Here is a 21,483-nt window from a genome sequence, read left to right as displayed (position 1 = left end):
TAGGTGGGAAGGCTGTTGCTTGGGTTCTGACAGTGCTTGTTCAGTATAGCAGTGTCCCACTAGGTCATCGTGGGAGACCACAGACACCACAGCTACTGCAGAACTCCGCTGCCAGTTAGACACTGTGGAAAAGTGGCCGATTTAGCGTTTTCTCTCAACACCTTATTGTCAAACTGCCATCAACTCGCACACGACATTTGAAGTTGTGATAGTTTCCAGTGTTTGTTGCTCATGATTGAAGATGTAACCATGTTTTCTGACCATGTCTGTGTGTATTATGGAATTTTTTTGGATGGCATGAAATCATGGAATACACTCTTTCAACAAAATGTTCCAATCTGCAAATTCCCACATCATCATAATCAAGAACAGGGAAAAAGCTATTCCCGTTCCGCTCCCATTTAAGTTTTTCATTCAAATCCCCCAAATTATGAACACTAAACCTTTCCCCCCGCTCTGTGATCCAGTCTTAGTTTTGGACTGGAGGGAGGAGATGTCGGCATTTTTTCAAGAACTAAAGATCAGCCGACCGCAAGTCTAATGCATTCTCTCTGTGCTGCCTGCTCTTGGAGGCAGTCTTTCTGTTCTGGAGTTGCTCCATGGTATTACATTTGCTTTCCAAGAGAGCTCACATTGATAGTTGGGTTATTGAGCATTACATAGCAAGAGATATCTTCATTCAGCAGAGGTGATTCTGTTTCAAAAGCTGGTCATTTGATATTTATTTCATTCTTCTACTGTCAACAGAAAAGTATATTCAGAAGATGGCTTTTTCTGGCATCTTCCCTGTTGCCTGACACTGCTGAACACAAGACCTCAGGGTAGATGAATTGATGGAAAAATGAAAGCATCCCCATTCTTATTGCAGCTTTATCCCTCAACAGTTTCTCTGTTTTGCAAAGAGCATGGGTTCCTTTATTATACTTTAACTGACAAATTGGAGAACAACACCATAAACTCGCAGTGAGATTTGAAACTGGCAATTTAAGTGTGTCTGTTTCCTCTGCAAAAGCAGATTTAGCAGTTCTCCCCTTGTGCCCTGCTATGGTGTTGGCATGAGTTGGTACCTTCAGTCTGTAAAAATGTGGAACGAATTATCCTGCGCTAACAGAAATGGGTGTTATTGAGTGGCTTGTTGCAGTCTATTAAGAAGTAATAATAAAATTAGAGACAAATCCATCAGCGAGTCAGGAGGAAAGGAGGAGGGGTCAGGAAAAGAATGGCAAACGTGGTCAGTCCTCCAATCATTATACTTGGCCGGGTTTCTGGATGAATCATGATTTGTTGATGCCATTTTATTACGCATATTTAAGTGTGTTCACCCATGCGTAAAGTGCATCAAAAGCCCAATGTGGTTTTTATAAACCTGTTTTAGATCCCTCTAGTTTGTTTCTTTGCCCCATGCCTCAACTTTAACACACAAACAGTATCGAACTAGCACACTTTATTTTCCTGTTGCGGGTATTCTATTAATTCCACTATTACTGGACATTTTTACTTTTTTCCTTCGTTAATGTTTTGACTTGACTGAAAAAGGCCTCATCTTGTGTACCATTGACATTCCTTTGGTTAACCACCTGTAATGGAGATGCCCTTCACTTAAAAGACCTGCTTATGAACATCTTACAGCTCTGTTCAAATCGCAATGCACTTGATGTCGGTGATTAGACCTTGAAAATGGACACCTTTCAATGGCTACACTCAGCATCAAAGGCTAACACTGGCCTCCTTGTCATAAAATGGCCTGCTCCGGTTACTCTCTGTTTGACTTTCTAGCCAGTTTGTCACCGTCCTGATTCATGCTTTTCATCTGAAAGAGCTTTCTTGTTGTGCTGGCAGTGAAATATTACAAAAGTTCAATCATGCTGTCTCTGACTCATTGCACAAGAATAGATGCAGCACTTGAGCAGGTGAGCCTTTTGCTGCAGAAGGAATACTGATCTGAATTATTTTTAGCAGTGCCAAACACCAATTTCTCTGTAGACTCCCAGTAAGGTAGAATTGCATGCTTAGGTAGAATTTCAGGTAAGACATTGTTTTATTCATGGTACATTGACACAAAACGTTTTTTTCAGAAAAGATGCAAGGAAATATCTGTTTTGTTCTGTGACCTACATCATATCTCTCTCCCCTTTGCTTTATCTTCAATTTTCTCTCTCTTGCTCTCTCTCTCTCTGTCTCTCTCTCTCTCATTTACCTTAGATAGGCACCAAGTTGTTGCCCCAAGCTGTGCTTCATGGCTAGAAACTCTTTAGAATAACAGGATACGGAAACAGTAAGAATTGTCTGTCTGAATAGTTACCAAAAACAAATCTTAGTAAAATGTGGATACTCAGACTAAAGGGTGCTTGGAGAATAGAGGCTGTGTTCATGTCTGTATTTTCCCTTGTTCACCCATCTCCCTTTGGAAGCTCAGAATGTGGGCGATCCACCTGCCAGCACTGCAGGGCTGCAGGGGCCAAACCAGTGTCTAGTCAGATAAAGGATGTTTAAGTCAGCAGGTTCATTGAAAACCACTTGTGTGGAAAGAACTCCCGGACACGCACATACTTGATCAGGAGCTGGAGGTGCAGGACACCTTGGAGTGGAGCTCCCTCTCAGAGGAGGGGAAAGGTCACGACAGACAGATAGAGCCAGACAGTCAGTGCTAAGGTCGGTTTTTGTATCCCCAGGTTAAACAGTGGAGGGGGATAAGTGCAAAGAGGATGTGGTTGATAGACATTTTTGAATTTTAGCTTAGTGTTTTACATTCCACACCCTTTAAAAAAAAGCTGAGTTTGATCGAAGATTGAAGGTTTTGGAGTGCTTTTATTTTGGATGCAGTGTGTCAGAGACAAGAGATGAACAGGATTTTATGACTTAAGCTAGTCTGAAAAACAACAGTAAATCTATGCTTAGTATATATTTTTACATTCTTAGTTATAGTTAATATCACTCATAAAACAACTGGTGATGGCTATGGCTTTTATATGATAATCAATATTGAAGACACTTCATTTAGAATTTTAGATCACTTTACTAATGTTTTAACTGAGCGCAATGGTCTTACAGCAGTTTTCACAGGCAAAAATCTATGAGTCACAATGATTTAATCAGAGGGAATAAAAAAAAATTACAGTGGCAATACAATCGTAATTAATGATTATGATCCTTGCATTTATGATCATTTGCATTGGTTGTTGAAGGCTTAAAGTAGCCATCAATTTGCTTTCTCCCACATAGCTAGGATTTCTCATACGCTGCACTACAAGCTCCTGGTTTGAGGACAACAAAATACTTTCAGATTATAAATGCATTGGCGGCGCTCCTTCCCCTTCTCGGAATCAGTTGATGGTCATTTGTGGTGAAATCATATCCCTGCAGAATGCAAGTACAACATCACAGTCCAACCTAAGGCTAATAATGAACGGACAAGAAAATCTATTCAAATGACCATGTGGTTCCATTTGTGCTTTGTTTCCTCATTTTGACAAAGTAAAAGAAAATGCGAGTTGAAATATTAATTTCGACCAGCTGAACTTTTTCAACAAACTCCTTTTAAATCATGTGGTGATGCCGTCTTAAAAGCAGACATAGAAGTTAAATATCAACTAAAGGATAAACATTCTTTTCTTGAAAGCAAATATGTCATTCATACAATGTAACTGTAGCCCCCTATATGGTCGACACACTGATTCTTCAAAATTTAAAAAAGAAATAATTAATCTATAAACTCAACACATTTCATCATCATTAGGGAGTGAAGCTTCACTGTTATATCCTTGCTTGAAGAAACTATAAAGGGACCTTGTTTGACACATGAGCTTAGTCAGTTAGCTATGAGTGTTATACCCAGGAGTAGCTTAATAAATACAGTCAAAAAGTCATTCTTCAAAACTGGGTTTTTTTAAGAGCACAATAGATACTTTGACACGGGTGAACCCTCCCAAAATTCCATCAATCATCTCACTGCCTCCAAGGTTTTTGCCTTTGTGGGATTAGTTTCTTGTTGGTTGTACACTCTTTAGGCAAATTGTGGCTATCAGCTCAGATATGTAATCATTCACCCAATTCTCTTATTCTCTTATCCCATTTAGATCGTAAAAGAACGCTATATCAAGGCAGCTACCGCAAAAAATATCTCTGATATATTGTTCTGCCAAGCTACCAGCAAAACTTGAGATTCACTCCCAGGCAGCCAAGTACTTGATACCATGTGGATAACAGAATGGAAATGATGCGTGCATTGTGTTATGGTGGAACGGTGGTGGATAAAAGACCTATTTTTCAGCCCATCATCATGTGGGTAGCCGTAATCCTCTCTGCCCTCCTCTATGTAAGTCCAGAGAAAACAGAGCAGCCGTATATATGTGTGTGTCCCAATGTGTAGGATCTTTCCCCTAACTTTATCAGATAGGGGAGTCTGATGTTTTGTTGTTCTACAGTGTGTGGGCTGTGGTCATCACGTCTTGGTAAAGGTCATCGCTTACTCTTTTTCTCCCTGTGTTTCGCCTCACATCCCCTGCCCACAACATCTGTCTGTATCTAGGGTGGGGCCTCTCGTCCTACGCGACCAAACAGCGCTATCATGGCCAGGCCCCTTTGCTTGTTCATTCATCAGCTCTGTCTCAGACTGCGTGGGTGTGTCGGGACCTGGGGTCCCTCTCCTTTTCCTCACCCCTTTCTCACTCTCTCTCTCCTGCCCACCCACCGACTGTCTGCTGACGTGGCCCGGGGTCGTTCTGGGCCCTGGCCCTCGGGCCCCTGTGTGTGTGTACGTGTGTGTCAATCGCCCCTCCCCTCTCAGCGGCACTGTGTTATCGGTGGGATCTGCGTCTGTCTGTGTCTGCCAGTGCTGCTAGACGCAGGAGGAAACAGGATGCTAGAGGATCAACTGTAATCTCACAGGGCGCTTTGTTCCACACAATCCCAGGCCGATCACTGTATTCTCTACACGCAGGGCCGCCACTGGACATTTACATGTGCCAACAATCACACCGCTACTGGCCCACTTAGGTGAGAGCGCAGAGAGATGGAGAGTTAGTGGGTTTTGCAGCAAAGAGACACTAGCAGGAGGGGGAGGAGGTTAAGAGACCTGGAGCTTTATTTGAGGGTTAGATGAATATCAACGAATATGGAAATGTTAGGTCTGGAGGTTTCTTTTGTAATGAGAAAGGAAACATGTCATCAGTGGCATATTTGACTCGCTGATTATAGTGATGATGATAATGATATCTTCAATGATATGATGTGGGATTGATATATATCTCAGTAAATATGTTTCCATTGAAGATGAAACAAAGTCAAATGGGATTGAAATAGAGGAAAATCCTCAACACCGTCCTCAAATGAACTTGATGATTACCATGTACAGCACATACAGGCCTACATTTCCCGATCTGAGCAGGTGAGGTCCTGATTCGTTCTCATTATTAGGATGAAAGGGTGGGAAGAAGGATTTGTGCCTGTTTTAGCAAGTCTCGGTATTCAGTCAAAAAGCTTTATCTCCACCTCAGGGAGATCAGGGAAGAAAAAGGATGCTTTTGAGATGTTTTCTGCCAGCCCAATTTTCTATGCCTGGGAGGCAGCTTACTTAGATTCTCAGCATTTAATACCAGCAACGTTAAATACCCTCATAATTGTTTTAGCTTTACTTCTCTAAGCCCTCGTTATTATATGAATCAAACTCAGGACCCTACAGTAAGCGGTGTGCCAAAGCGTGTCACTTCCCCAGCTCCATGATGTGAGTACACTGAGAATGTGGAGCCTAGTTCTGGTAAAACAATATTATTTTATTGTACAGGAACACGACTGTGCTAATTCCTCAAGCTGCAAACCTCACGGACCACAACTTTGTCTATAATTTGCTGGGAGCATATGTTCATAGCAACGGTACATAAAGCGGAACGGAAAACAGTAGTAGAGAGCGCATTAGTCAGTTCAGTGATTGGTATACAAAGCAAGGGGTTTTCCTCCAACTTTCTTCCCCTTCCATGGGGCCCTGGAGTCACAGTCCCAGTGCCGGTACAGTTTTGGTTAGAGCTTGTTTTTTAAGTATTTTGGGCGTAATAACTTTATTATATATTTACAGCATGAAAAAAAATCACCGTACATGAACTTATATTCAGTGTTGAAAAAGCATGAAAGTATATGACATTTCTATATGATTCACTCTTTTCGGTGATATGTTTAATATTTTGAATTTATCTTGTACTTTCATGTGTGGTTTTTGCTTTTTTTAAATCAAGAGTTTGAAGCACTTTCTTGGCTTTAGGATTTTCAGTTTATTTGGAAGTGCAGCAAGATAGAGAATGGGGAATTGGTAGAAAAAATTTCAACAACATTTAGTTTAAAGTCAGCAAATCTACATGCGGGTCCAGAAAGAGTAATCTTAACAACTTAGGTTATCTTCCTTTCCATATAGTAGGCTGGTAATTGAGACAAAGAGTAAGCTTTGTCCTCTTGATGAAAAGAGTCTGTAATATACTGTCAGTGAATATCACCACAAGTGTAAAGACCCCTGGCCACCAGCAGGTGACACTTTTCCCTTTGTTCACTCTAGTGCCATTTGTCTGTGACAGGATGTCCCTAATGGACATAAAGCTCTAAAACTCCACGGTATCGTTGTGTGGTTGAGATGTAATTTCTTATGCAATCCAATCCTTCTCTGTCCCTGGGGTGTGAGTGCATGTCCGGGATGAGGGGGCCTTTAAAAAGCTTTCCCCTTCACTGCTCCACCAACAGGCTTGTCTTGTGTAGAGAAGCCATTCAACTGCACTGCTGGGCTCTGCCGGTTTGTGTGTCTTTGTGTGTGTGTGTTTTCCTCTTATTTGCCAAGCCCCTGACCAGGATTCCAGCTTAAACTACTTCTCTCCAGCCCTTTTCATCTCCTATCCTCTTACTATGTCAGGTCCTCCCCACCTTTGCAGTAATTAAGTCGTATCTGTTCTGCAGTGCTCTTACAGCTCTATGTCTGCGTGCTTCACTGCTTTGGCCACATACCCTCTTATGTGTTGGTGCAACCCTAATTGCCAGAATCAGAATTACGTTTTGTTGCCAAGTATGCTGACACAAACAAGGAATCTGACTCAGGTTGTCAGTAGCTTTATAGTAACCTATAATAGTAACCTGTAATAGTATACGGAAAGTAAGTTATAAGATGTATTATGGCGCTGTTTGTTGCCCATTTAGTATCTCACTGGCTAGAAAACTCTATCCTTCAGTTTACATTTCAACCCAACATCTGATGGGATAGACACACAACAAAATCGGCGTGCCCTTCCCACAGGCCCTTGTTTAAGTCCCTTTGAGTATATCTTCTCCCTTTCCTCTCTTGTCAGCAACATAGCCTAACCATAGCCTGTAAATGGTGAAGGAAGCGAGGCCTGTTGAGGTCAGCGGGAGTGTCACTCCATCAGCTAGCCTATACTACACCAGCACTGGCTGTATAGTGTCGTCGGTTGTAAATCTCCTGTGCTGTGTCATGTGAAATTTGTCTAGCGGTGTGCCTGCCTCCGGCTCTAAACACAGATTGCCGTCTTAGCGGCGAGCCACTACATCCAGAGATTTCTTTTTGCGTCCTACTTTCGGGCAGATGGTCAAAATACACGACGTGCATTGCAGCAAGTGGTGTGGTCAGTTAATGTGAAGGCCAAGTCAGTAGCCTTCACTACATCTCTGGGTTTGGTCCCTGACACATGGATTTAACAGGCTTGTTTATTAACCCTTGTATCTGTTCTGAGTGAAGCAGGGCTGATCTTCTTCTTCCCTACTTTCTTGGATAGTGTAGCAGACACTTGCCACTAAACTCCATTAGACATCTGGTTTAATATTCCCCCATTCTTCTCTCCTGGATGTTTCCAAGTTCATTGAGGTTTTTCTGGTCACTCCAATTTTCCACTGGCAGCTAGCGAGGCTATCCCAGGGTGGTTCCTCCTGGAGGGCTGTCAGGACTCTGGGGCCAGCCTCTGTAGGGCTTTCTGCTGCTGTTAAGGGTGCTTTTTCTCCTCCGCATATCATCAACCACACGGCTGTTCAGCAAAGCAGGGCCTTTCTTTCTTGAGGGCATGGGAGTACAATTATGTTGTTGCACACACAACTTTCAACACAAGACAACAGAGCATTGTTGTTAAAATATGCAGTTGCCTGGTTATGGTTAGATTAGTAAATATGTTTTGTTCAGTGCACTCACTGAATTGTAACCCGAAAATAAGTTTTACTGCAGTACAAGTATAATGCTAGGTTTATATGGAGTGAATAACTGTGATTTTAGTTTTTACATTTTTTATTTCATTATTCATCACACATAATATAATTTCATTTGGATTGAATAAGAAAGAGGGAGATTGAATGCTCCCTACACTTAGATATTTATAACCAGCAGCAACATATTTGAAGTGCTAAAAATCTGATTTCCGATGTCTTATTTGGTTCATTGCACAAGGAAAAAAGAGGGTCTTGAACGCCACAGTTCCATGGCTTGTGTAATTGGCTTTCATTTTGGCCAGGCAGAGCCTTGGCAGTGCCAGACCCACCAGGGGGTGACAACCAGTACAAGCCCCATCATCATCATTTTCCCCATGAGCAGCACAACTCAATGGGCCCAAAAATGGGCATGCATCTAAGGCTCAGGGAACCACCCTTTCTCTGGAAACTGCCTTTATCCTGTTTTAAACATTACAGTGACGCTCTGTTTGTTCGTCTACTTGCAAATGTGTTTTTAACAGTGTATGTGTGAGGGTGGAGGGCAGTGTGAGCATGTTGTGTATTTTTATTATGTGGCCGGTCACTGAGTGTTTGCGTGCATATGCGTGCGTGTAAGGTGAGGGCAGCAGAACGTTACCGCAAGCTGGTGTGGCACAGCTCTGCTGCTAACCAAAGCAGCAAGTGGTTGTGAGTCAGTCCCCACAGGGGCAAACCTGTGGCCGTGGTATTAGCTCTGCAGCACCAGTGCCAAGATAGGAAATTAACAGTGGCTTTGGGTGAAAATTTCTTTGAATGTTGAAAATGCCCCTGAGACTAGAGTAAGAGGTGCAGAAAGTCCCTCTGAAGAAATAAGAGGAAATTAAATGAAAAGCAGCTGCAAATGACTGCATATAAGCAGTTTATTTAAAGTACATAATTACTTTTTAAATGCTTAAAAAGCTCCATAAAATTAGGCAATAGTCAAATGCCAACAGATAAGTACATTTTACTGTTCTGCTTTATGCAACTATGTTTGGTCAGGCAAAATGACATAGGCCATACTATATTTTCTTCTCTCATGTCGGATGCGTATTTAGTTTCCTCTGAATTTCCACTTTTTTGTTGTACTTTGTAGCTGCAGATGTAAATTTTATTAAAAAATTACTTCTGTTTTTGGTGGACACGCCTGTAGGTATGTCTGCAATAGAGCAGCAATTATTAGTCGATTAGTCAATCAAAAGAACATTGATCGTCAACTATATTGATAATTGATTAATTGTTTCAGTCATGTTTCAAGCAAAAATGTAATATATTTGCTGCTTCCTTAAATGTCAGGATTTGCTATTTTGGACTGTTGGTTGGACAAAAGAAGCAATTTGAGCTCTGGAAATTTGTAATGATGGTCTTTTAAAAACATTTAAAAACATTTTATAGACTAAACCATCAGTTGGCAGATGAAACGATAAGGAAAATAATCGTTAGTTGCAGCCCTAGTCTGCAATTCTTATTCTTTTTATTGTAAGTACTAAATATGTACAAAATGTACTTCTTCATTTGGTGTGTCACCAGATTTAAAACTGTTGTAGCTTGATTTTGCAGAAAGTTTTACATATTTGTTTGTTGTTGTACATACAGTGCACCACAATTTAACTGATTATTTACTAATTACTCATAATTCATCAAAACTGATTACAGTTCTTCTTACTGTTACCAGACTTTACCTACTTTATAAATCTCTCCGAGGAACCTCTGACACTGCAAGCAACCGCTGGAGTTGCTGTTTAGATCAGAAACAATGCAATGAAGTTTGTTGCCAAACTGATCTGACAATCTTCTTGGCTGTTTCTCTGAAAGCCACTAAGGAATGATAAATCATCAAGGAGCTTTTGGCTGAAGTGCAGAAAAAAGGCATTTTACCTAGAGACGTTCAAATAATTGCAAGTACATTACACAACATACATCAAAAGACTTACGAAACATTCCTCTTTGCTCTGCGGTTAGCCTTGTTTCTGCTGCACGGCCCCTTCCAGATTACTGCCAGTTGAAGGGAGACTGCGTTTGTAATAGCCCACAGTCTGTTTGAGACCAGGGGAGGCCTTTTAAGCCAGCCCTTCCGTAGCCATTAGGAGAGTAGTAGAGGACTCTGAGATGTTTAGAAAGAGAAAGGAATGGTATGGCATGGTTGTAGTCATCAACCTTTTGGCCAAGTGTGTAACAGTTGTTTGGCCCCGTTTTTATCTTAAAGCCATCAGTGATACTTCAGAGAACAGTTATTTAATAACATGATTCAAGCAACAGAAAATTAACGTTAATTTTGATAACCAATTAATCATTTAAGTAAAATATCAAACTTCAGCCCGTTTCACCCTTTCAAATATGAGTATTTGCAGTTTTTCTCAATTTTATATCATTCTAAATGGAATATGTTTTGGATTTGGACTGTTGAAAACACTGTTGAAAAAATGTATCAACATATTCATCAACAATCAAAATAAGCATTAAGTATAAAATGTTAATATTTTTGCTTCATGAATGCATTATGCATTTTATCCCATGGCGTAGCCCAAGCAGTCAAATATTTTTCTCTCTTCACAGAGTATAATGTGATCCCTGAGGGGTTATGTTGTCAGATGGAAGTACAGATGCAACATAATTGAATTTTTAAGATTTTCACACAGCAACAACATGAAACATAACACACAGCACAGGTAAAAGTATCTCCTGTTTAGGTTTAGCTACTGCTAATCTTATATTGTGCAGTCTTGGTACCATTTGGCTCCTTTCTTGTCAGTGAGCAGTGTGAGGCAGAGAGACCTGCAGACCCCAGCTGTTTGCAGTGTGGGCAGCGGTACAAGGTGCTCCTGTAGAGGAATTCAGCACTTTGGACAGCACCTAGAGCTCTCCCCACACTGGAATTCCAACACTGCACTCTCACAGGCTGGGCCCAAGGACTTTGCGGTCAGAAGTGTGACCACATTTCTACCAAGGTGCATGAGGGTAGCTGTTTAGGAGAGGAAGGAAAAATTGGTAGCTTATCAAGGTGGTGTAGCAAATTTAGAGTTTCTGTGCTGTTTATCGAGGTCATACCCTCTACTGCATATCAGAATGTGACTGGACTTGCTGTGCAGGAGGCAACAGTATTAAAGCTTTATTATAAAAGCATGGGAAATTCTCATTAAAACAATTTAGAAAGCTGTTTTGAGCTGATATACAAATATATATTTTGGTTTAAGGTTCACAAAACAAAGGTATAACTGTCCGATCTGTCATTTTCATCTGACATATGTTTACATGGGTCTTTAGAGCTTGTGTTGGGTGCTAAAAATGTGCTGTAACTACAGTAACTGTACTGGGTTCTGTATTTTACTAGACTTTTTAGTAAAAGTAATAGAAATACAATAGCTTCAGAGTGGCAGTTATCTAAAATGATATACGAATTGATTAATATCTCATCTCATTCCAGTATTTCTTAACAAAGATCTCTTTTCCTTCCTCCAGGCAGTCGGGAAGCAGCGTTCACCTACGCCATTACAGCGGCAGGGGTGGCCCACGCTATCACAGCAGCGTGCAGCCAGGGCAACCTGAGCCAGTGCGGCTGCGACCGGGAGAAGCAAGGGTATTACAATCAGGAGGAAGGCTGGAAGTGGGGAGGCTGCTCGGCTGACATCAAGTACGGAATCGAGTTCTCTCGACGCTTCGTGGATGCCCGCGAGATTAAAAAGACCCCACGCCGCCTGATGAATTTGCATAACAATGAGGCAGGCAGAAAGGTAAAGTGGTCTTTCTCTCAGATGCTTTGCCACAAGTCATTTTCCAGAGCTATATACAGTATATATACATATATATATATATAAGCTAATCCTTAGCCAAAGTGGACATATGTGAAAATATGGCAAAACATTTGACTATCTTCTTCGTAAACAACGACACAAGGACTTGTCCTTCTGATGGCACTGACAAGTACACTAACCTAAATATTCACTTTTGAAAGATAGGAGATAGGATTTTAAGCAAGTTACGGGCTTTTGCAGATAAACCACTGTGTTGTGCTGTTTGTACTACCTGTTTCGAGAAATGCACAAATTTTAAAGATGATTTGAGAAATGTACCAAAGCGACTGAGAAAAACTGTAACTATCAGTGAAAACAATGCAAGATACATGTTTCACATCACCTTAGATGTGCTGAAAGTAGTACGCAACAGTGTACTGTAAAAGATAGATTACACAGTTTTCACATTAGACAATACAATTACATTATCAGAATCTATTGTTTCCATAATATCTATTATATACTAAACAAAATTACTTTTGTTTTTGCCCCCATTCATCATGAGCTGAACTCAAAGATCTAAGACTTTCTCTATGTACAGAAAAGGCCTATTTCTCTCAAATATTGTTCACAAATCTGTCAAAATCTGTGTTGTGAGCACTTCTCCTTTGCTTAGATAATCCATCCACCTCACAGGTGTGGCATATCAAGATGCTGATCAAATAGCATCGGTATTGCACAGGTGTGCTTTCGGCTGGCCACAATAAAAGGCCACTCGAAAATGTGCAGTTCCATCTCACAGCACAATGCCACAGATGTCCCAAGTTTTCATGCAATTGGCATGCTGACTGCAGGAATGTTCACCAGAGCTGTTGCCCATGAACTGAATGTTCATTTCTCTACCATAAGCTGTCTCCAAAGGGGTTTCAGAGAATTTGGCAGTACATCCGACCGGCTTCACAGCCGCAGACCACGTGTAACCACACCAGCCCAGGACCTCCATATACAGCATCTTCACCTCCAAGATTGTCTGAGACCACCCGGACAGCTGCTGCAAAAAATCAGTTTGCATAACCAAATAATTTCTGCACAAACTGTCAGGAACAGTCTCAGGGAAGCTCATCTGCATGGTTGTCATCCTCATCGGGGTCTCGACCTGACTGCAACTTCGCACAGCCATTGAAGAGGAGTGGACCAACATTCCACAGGCCACAATCAACAACCTGATCAACTCCATGCAAAGGAGATGTGTTGCATTGCGTGAGGCAAATAGTGGTCACACCAGATACTGACTGGTTTCCGGACCCTCCTGGAACCCCTCAGTACAGTGAAACTGCATATTTTCAAGTGGCCTTTTATTGTGGCCAGCCTAAGGCACACCTGTGCAATACCCAGGCTGTCTGATCAGCATCTTGATATACGCCTGTGAGGTGGATGGATTATCTCGGCAAATGAGAAAGGCTCACTAACACAGATTTTGACAGATTTGTGAACAATATTTGAGAGAAATAAATAGAGAAAGTCTTAGATCTTTGAGTTCAGCTCATGATGAATGGGGCAAAAACAAAAGTGTTGTGTTCATAGTTTTATTCAGTATATATGTAATCAAGTTGTGATCAATGGAGACATCCTCTACAATCACTGATGCAAGAAACAAACTTACTGTATTTTACTCTATTGCAGCATATAGGTTTGTCTAATCAAATGTAACTCTCAGCCTGTGCTGTTTGACGGGGGCCTTGCTCACCTCTCTGAGCCTGTCCACAAGCTCTCTGATTGATTCCACTGCCTTGCTGTGTATTCTGCTCCATGTTGTAAAGAACTGTTTGTGTTTACACCCCTTTTTACAGTATATGGTTACTAATTTAGTTTACCACCAATGAATTAGCAAAGTAATCATGGATGTTAACCATGTATTGTATTTCACAATATTGGATTGTACATACTATAATCATTGCAGTGGACCTTTGTGGCTCTGTTTTTTAGAGCACTAAGCTACTTGCACTAAGATTGTAGGTTTAAATCCCACTGAGGTCACGCACAATGAACATCTCATGGCTTAGGGTGGTGATTCTGAAGTTTTCAATCTGAACATATAAGGCAAATGAAACAACAATACATGTAAATTAAATAGGTGGCTTTTTCCCTGTCCTTTATTGAGTTTATATCCTTTTTGTGCATGTATTACGTTTGCAAAGTCAGAAAGCCCAAAGTCCACCCCAAAGGGAGTTCTCATATCCCACAGAAAACACTGCTGTGAACTGCCTGAAAACAGGTCGTATGTAGTCCAGCTGAAATGCGCGTCATATAACGCTCGCCAAGCAGGTACTCCGACACTCCCTCAAAATCACCGGTGGAAAAACATTGAGCTGCAGCACACACCTCTCCTCTCCCTTCCAAACTAGCTATCCTCCAGACACTCAATGGACATAAAGTTGTTACTGTGATGTAGAGACAGAGCTCAGTTATAACTTTATGAATGAAAGAAACTCTTGCTCCAGTCCATGTTGATGAGCTGGTAACGGGAACATATACAGCTAAACTGAAGCCGTGTTTACCGGCTTCTCACTGACCCGCCCTTCTCTGCTTCTGTTGGGCTAGTAGTCCTTAACTAGGAACTGCGCATGTGCAACTCCCAACAAAGATCATGTAAAGACAAGATGTATCACTCCATAGCTAAAACGAAGGGTTCAACACACAGGGTAAAAAGAGGAGCTGCAGCATTTTTGCAGTATGACAAAAAATATGGTGTTAAAATTAGGGCTGACCCCTAATAGTCGAAGATTCAATGCTTTGATTGGCGGAGCCTGATTCGACTGTCAATCTCACGGTCGAAGCTTCGCAGCGAAACAAGGATCATGCCATTTTGGCGATATGGGGGTGCTCAACGTCTGATTTTACATAGAACTACCAGTTTTCTCCCAATAAGTTAATACAGCCTCTTACAATATAAATTTCAACGTTTAATGCTGTAAATAAACATGTAAAAAGAATAAAACTTTGAATAAATGTTTTTAAAAGTGCATAAATAAATCCAAAATTTTAACCCTAGGAACACTTGCTGAAGAGACTGAGCCCCGGGTTCACTGGTGTTGGGCCAAGTTGTCCGCACCTTGCAGGACTTTCTGAGAATTTCTCACTGTTGATGAACCTCACAAAGAATATTTTACCATTTTTAAATAGCCGGCTACTTGAAATAGACCCGCGGGGAACCGCGACGTGCATGTAGTTGTCGGCAGCACGGCATGCACGCAAAACTCACACAAGAGAGAGAATGACAGGCGAGAGAGAGAGAAAAGGGTCTTCAAAAAGCCTCAGTTTACAGTGTAAGTTGAATGAATAGAGACTGCAGCTCTGCAGCTTGTCAAGATTAAAGCGGAGCTACCGTGTGTACTTACGTATGAAAATAATGTATTTCAATGTGAAACATGTCTTTCTGCATGTTCTTGTTTTACAAGTCAATGTCAGATGTACTTATTGTTGTAAGAAAAAGTCCTTTTTGATGATCTGTTGTTTTTATGTACTAAGAGTGGTGAAATATTACCACATAGTTGTGTGAATAGTACCATAGCGACAGAAAAAAGTTTATTTGTAACTTACTGATGGTTTTACTGATCATGTTGCCTCCACTTTGTTGTACTTCCAGTTGCTGTACTTCCAGAGCCCAGAAATTATTTGTCAATAATATGATGTTATCATAAGCGATAGATATGATGGCTAAAACGACAGAAATCAAACTTAAGTTGGAATTAAGTAGAGTCCTTGAAAATAGATAGCATGAAATAGTCTTCCTCTAAAGAAACAAAACATTTTATGACTCATTACTTGACAAACATGCATGTGTTCATGCATGGGTGCAGAAGAGCAAACAGTCCCAGATAAAGAGCTAAAAGTCACACAGTCATGTGACAAAGGACTGTGATTAACCAAGTTGCTGATTGATTGATCACCCAGTTTGCCTTTCAGCAGCTTGTTTTGCTTCAGCCAATTATTGACATTTCTTTCCATTCTAAGAGGGCGGCTTTTATTTCTGAGAGAGTGTGTTGGCAAACTTCATTATGGACATGTTTGTTTGCGATTAGTCATCCAAGAACAGTCATGGGGGAAAGAAAGAGAGAGCAAAAGAGTGTGAGAGGTAAATAAAAGAAAAGAGATGATGTTATATTGACAAATGGATCTAATTAATAACTTGGGCTTTATCGTGTCCACTGGGAAAATAGGGCCTGGCCAGTGGTTGCCAGATGGAGGACTGCCATCCCCTCTTTCCAGTTCCTTTCATGGAATTATGAAGTGTAAAGTCAGTGACAGGAAATTATTGCAGTTCTCTGCACAATACCAAAACATGTCACTGCCATTTGACTGCGTCTATTCAGGGTGTGAAAGCAGGCCGACAATGCCGGTGTTAACACAGCAGACTGATAGGGTATGTGCTGCATGCCAGGATGCTGGCTGGTTGGAGTTGGCACTGTTGCTGTTGTCACTCTGGGGCTTGGAAACTCAGATTCTAGAAGGATGTGCAAAAGTCAGATTTCCTCTTTCCTGAGACAGTAGGAATCCAAAATATTTCTCAGACTGGAAGAGGTTATTCAGGATACAGAGGCCTGAACTTTCTCTGTGAATACACTCACTTTGTTTGATCCCATTATGTGCTAGCATGCGTGTCTTAGGTGGATAGCAATCAGATATCAAACAACTGGTGTAAAAACATCCAAAAAGTATTTGAGACGGGTTGAATCTGACACTTTTTGTGCTTATGGGTATTTCTTAGCTAGCTCACCATTATTGCTAACTGTTTATTGTTGTGACTAAACTGCTAACGTTATAGTTTTTCTCACATTTTTGACAGTTATAGTAACATCTAGTGGATAAAACTACCCTCTTAACTGGAGTGCAGACTGGCATTTGCATGTAGCTGGTGAAAACCCAGATTCCCTTCAGATTCATGATCTAGCCAACAAAAACACAAATACTAAGTGTGTAGACCAAGGTGTATTAAGTCACATCTAAATCTAGATACTAGACTTGACAAAGAAATGACAAATGTAACTGGGACCTTTGTTAATTATTTAATCATAATTCACTGTTGTTTTTTTTATAGAGAAGAGTATCTTCCCCTTTCTGCTGGCTTTCTTTATTGTCAAAAATAGATCAGGTGTAAGTTTATAGATCTTGTTTGTTTTCCCTGTCCCCTGCAGGTGAGCTCAGTATGTTTTAGTATTATGTGCTAGCATGATCCATGACATTTTGTATAAAAAAAGAGTCTGAACACCAACATATACAAGACAAATGAGCTGATCAAAATTATCCTGAGTCTGATGAGAGAGGAAGTTGTGCCTCCAATGAGATCCAGCTGAGATTTTGTTTTCACCAATAAGAAGCATCACTGAAAGAGAAAACTATAATTATAATAGATTCCGTGACTAAACCGAATGTATAAAAACACCCAGTTAATCACCAGATCTCTTTCATCTTGTGTCAGGGCTATGTGTTCAACAAGTGATCTTTAGATGGGAATCTGGTCATATTGGACTAATTAGTCACAGATCAGAGGCTTTGATGGACACAGTTTAAGTAAATGTTTCCATGCATCTGTCAGAGTCCTTATACCAGGCATTCCTTGTGGTTTTTGTGCTATACATTTTTGGAAATCCTCATTCTGAATCAACATCCGAGGCGAGATTGACCCAGGCTTTTATGATGTCGGGGGAGCTCATGTTTTTTCAATCAAATGTACTTACGTAGGGAAACTGGTACCACATGAGTTCATGGACAGACAGAGATATTGAACAACTCTTGTGTACACTTCATAAGTGTCTGATAGATTGATGACTTGTGCCGATTGTGAGGTGGGTTGCCGGGAAAAAGCTGCACTGGAAACATGCCATGCCAACCAAACTTACATCTAAAACAATGACACATGCTTCATTTAACCAAGTCGGGGGTTCCTAATTTGGTTGAAGGTGCTAGTCAGGACTATTACAGACGTGTTAATATGACCCATTTGAACTCCATCCCCCCTTTCCTCTCCTCCTCAGCCTGTGACAACAGTTTGGCAGAAAATGAAGGGGGGTACATTTTTTATTTTAAGGTTTTTTAGTTTCTTAGTCTCACGGGGCAAAATATTGACATACTGATGACAGGGCACAATATTTTACTTATGCCCAAGGATTAGACAGCAAAGTGAAGACATTCTGTCCTCTGTACCACATTTTGGAGATAGCCTCAAAGACAAGTTAAGTCCATGTCTGACTAAGGGCACAACCAAAAAATAAGTAAAGAGTAAAAGCATCTTAATCTATAACTGTGATCCACTTTCAAGCATGTGGCAACATTGCTTTCTTCTATTTATCACAATGTTGTTTATGCAGTCAAATAAACCTCAAGTCTCTTATCCAGCTGTAAACAATTAATTGAGTTTGTCTTTGTTTTGTACTGCATGTGCAACACATTTAATGACACAATAATCTGGACTCAAATTATCCAAGATGACTGATAGCTATATGAGATCCATGTTTTTTTCTCTGCCATTGATGTGGTTTAGGGAAGGTAGACAAAATTACAGGATGGAATATTATCAGTAACAAAGTGCAACTAAATGTCATCCATTACTGCAAATTCAGATACGCTTGGATTTGCCTACTTCACAGAGATCTATCACTATGCACTCAAGCCAGGTTGGCAAATTCTGACAAATTAAAGTATCTAAATATCTTGAAGTCTATTTGATCTGACATACATGTCAAAATAGGTAGTTTGTCATTGACTCCCAAAACAACACATATGTGAGCATTTCCCATACCAGTCCAGTGACTGAACCTTACATAAGTCATGTGACCTAAGTCACATGCATGGTTAACGTTGCCCAATGGTTGCAGTTTGGTTAGGTTTAGGCAACAAAACTACTTGGTTAGGTTTAGGAAGGCATAGTGGTTTGGGTAGTAAGTAGGTAAGTATGTTAACTCACGTGACGGAAGTCAGTAATGCTATTAAACTTAAAACTCAAAATAACTTTTACTTGGTTTCACATGGGATGTTCTCCTGTGTGAAAGTCCTATTTGTCACTATTTGTATTACTATTTGTAATACGTCACCTCCTTTGCGGCCACTAGATGTTGCAGCCACAAAAAACATAAATATGTTTAATAGTGGCAGCCTCTGGGTAAAACCTGGTCATTCATTAATAAAGCCAATGTTTAGGGTCCTTTTCACTTAAAACAATTGTCTGTCAGTGTTTATGGAATGCAGAAATAGTTCAACAGTTCCTACACCAATACAAGTTTTTTTAGATTTGAGAAGTCTTACTGGTATGTTGTTTTTGCATTTGTAGTGACCACCAGATGTCATTGAGAAAGTATTCACAGGTGAACTGACTTTTTAAGAGAGACAGGGGTTTGTCTTTTTATTAATTTGGGGTTGGGAGTCTAATTTCATGTCTATATTTGTTGCAATCTACAACTGTTTTATTTTCTCTATTACTCTCCAGGTTCTAGAAGAAAGGATGAAGCTAGAGTGCAAGTGTCACGGTGTGTCAGGCTCCTGCACCACCAAAACCTGTTGGACTACACTTCCCAAGTTCCGTGAGATTGGCTACGTACTTAAGGACAAGTACAACGAAGCCGTGCACGTGGAGGTAGTTCGGGCTAGTCGACTGCGCCAGCCCACCCACCTCAAAGTGAAGCAGACTCAGGGCTACCGCAAGCCCATGGAGACAGACCTTGTCTACATCGAGAGGTCGCCCAACTACTGCGAGGAGGATGCAGCCACAGGGAGTGTGGGCACCCAGGGACGACTGTGCAACCGCACCTCGCCACATACAGACGGCTGTGACCTTATGTGCTGTGGGCGGGGCTACAATACACACCAGTACACCAAAGTGTGGCAGTGCAATTGCAAGTTCCAATGGTGCTGCTTCGTCAAGTGCAACACGTGCAGTGAGAGGACGGAGGTATTTACCTGCAAATAAGGACCAGAGGAACTCAGTGCCAGGAAGTGAGGCACCAAGGACTAGCTGAATAAGGAAGAGTCAAGCGAGCGATAAATGTGTGACATGGACCAGTGAAAGATTTTGAAATAAAGGAATGGAATTTACACTATCAGCTCTTCATGGCATCGTTTTGCACAGCAGAATCTATCTAATTTCTTTTCAGAAAGTAAATGCTAAATATCAGTAGGTAATACCCATGAGCTTTACTGTCACATAGAGATTGTCCTCCTGTACTGATGTATCCACAGTGAAGTTGGGACTACAGATAATGAATGAGACCCTTAGTGGGAACTGTGCTTTGCACTCTGGGATTGTAATTGTTGAATTCACAAGAGACTTGTGCATGGAGAGAAAACAGAGTAAACTGGGAATTGATCAAAATGACAGCAGCTGATGAGGTTGTGACTGGGAGAGATTTGTCAAGTTTTCGATTGAAAACTTTTAAGGGTTTTGTCATATTTTCACTAAAGGGGAGCAAAAGTGAATCTTGGCATGAATGACCCCCCCAAATTGGCTGGGACGTATGTTGGAGGTTTGTAGAAATGAAGAACATTTTGTAAGTATGGTGCGTTGGGGTGCGCCAAAATCTGAGTGGAGAACTCTGTTAAACCCTCTGCTGCCAACTGGAATATGGTGGAGTATGTTAGTTTTCCAGTCACACTGGAACTGTCTGTTCTGAACACTGAAAATAAATTGTTTATTTATGTTATAGTATCTTAAAACGAAGCACTAACGGGTAGAGATGTCTTTTTTGTACTAAGTGTAAAGAAAAATACTTTTTAGAAACTCTGACTGAAGATGTGTGTCTATTAGAAAATTATCCCCCAATCCCTAAAACACCTCATCTTTTCATAAAAAGAAAAAAAAAAAGGTTACATTTCTACTGGTGTGTTGACAACATCATTACAGTGTGTTTTCACATTCAAACACCTTGATTCTATTTTACTGTAGCATAGTTTGTGTGCAGTCCTTTTCTCCAAGCAGTAACATCGATTTGGATGATTTTGCAATTTCAGTTAAAAGACAGTAGCAAGAAAAAAAAATCAGTTAACTGCAAAGATCCTTCCTCAATTTATTAAATATGAAACTGATATGTTGCTGGATGTGTTTTGAGTGCTGCACTGATATTTTCTATTCAGATACAACTCATAAGAACTAAATAAACTCCCATTTGACTCAGTTTGGCAGTTCATTGCTAAAATAGACGATGATTACAACCACACACCCAATCATATAATAGCAGAGTTAACAAAACTTAAAGAAGAGATTATTATTATTATTATTATTATTATTATTATTATTATTATTTAACCTATTATTCTGCTGGACAAGAGTTTATAGTTTTTTCACTTGACACAAGGCTAACTTTGGTCTGATGATTTACACTTGTTTTTTCTCATTAGGGCTACAGAGGATATTTATATATGGCTAAATTAGTTCTGCTCTTATTTTAGGAGTTTAGGATAGCAGTTATAATAACCACAGTAATTGCTGAGATCCGGGAACAGTGATACAACAAAGTCAGACACGGCAAGAAATAACAAGAAGTCGGATGATGAGAAATTT

General features: G+C 40.5%; 1 protein-coding gene across 2 annotated transcripts in view; it reads left to right on the top strand.

Annotated features, from left to right (window-relative positions):
- wnt7bb (wingless-type MMTV integration site family, member 7Bb) overlaps positions 1-20,958 on the top strand; it is a 33,598-nt gene extending 12,640 nt beyond the window's left edge. For both annotated transcript variants that reach the window (XM_046037406.1, XM_046037405.1), the window contains exons 3-4: positions 11,662-11,933; positions 19,417-20,958. In XM_046037406.1, coding sequence (XP_045893362.1) covers positions 11,662-11,933; positions 19,417-19,896 — 752 coding nt within the window. In that variant the 3' untranslated portion in view covers positions 19,897-20,958. The remainder of the gene's footprint in view (positions 1-11,661; positions 11,934-19,416) is intronic.
- Positions 20,959-21,483: the final 525 nt, after the last annotated feature.

Source organism: Micropterus dolomieu, linkage group LG22 (genome assembly GCF_021292245.1).
Source record: "Micropterus dolomieu isolate WLL.071019.BEF.003 ecotype Adirondacks linkage group LG22, ASM2129224v1, whole genome shotgun sequence".
NCBI classification, from domain to species: domain Eukaryota; kingdom Metazoa; phylum Chordata; class Actinopteri; order Centrarchiformes; family Centrarchidae; genus Micropterus; species Micropterus dolomieu.
Note: the sequence above shows the minus strand (reverse complement) of the source record. Positions and strands in the feature narration are given on the sequence as shown.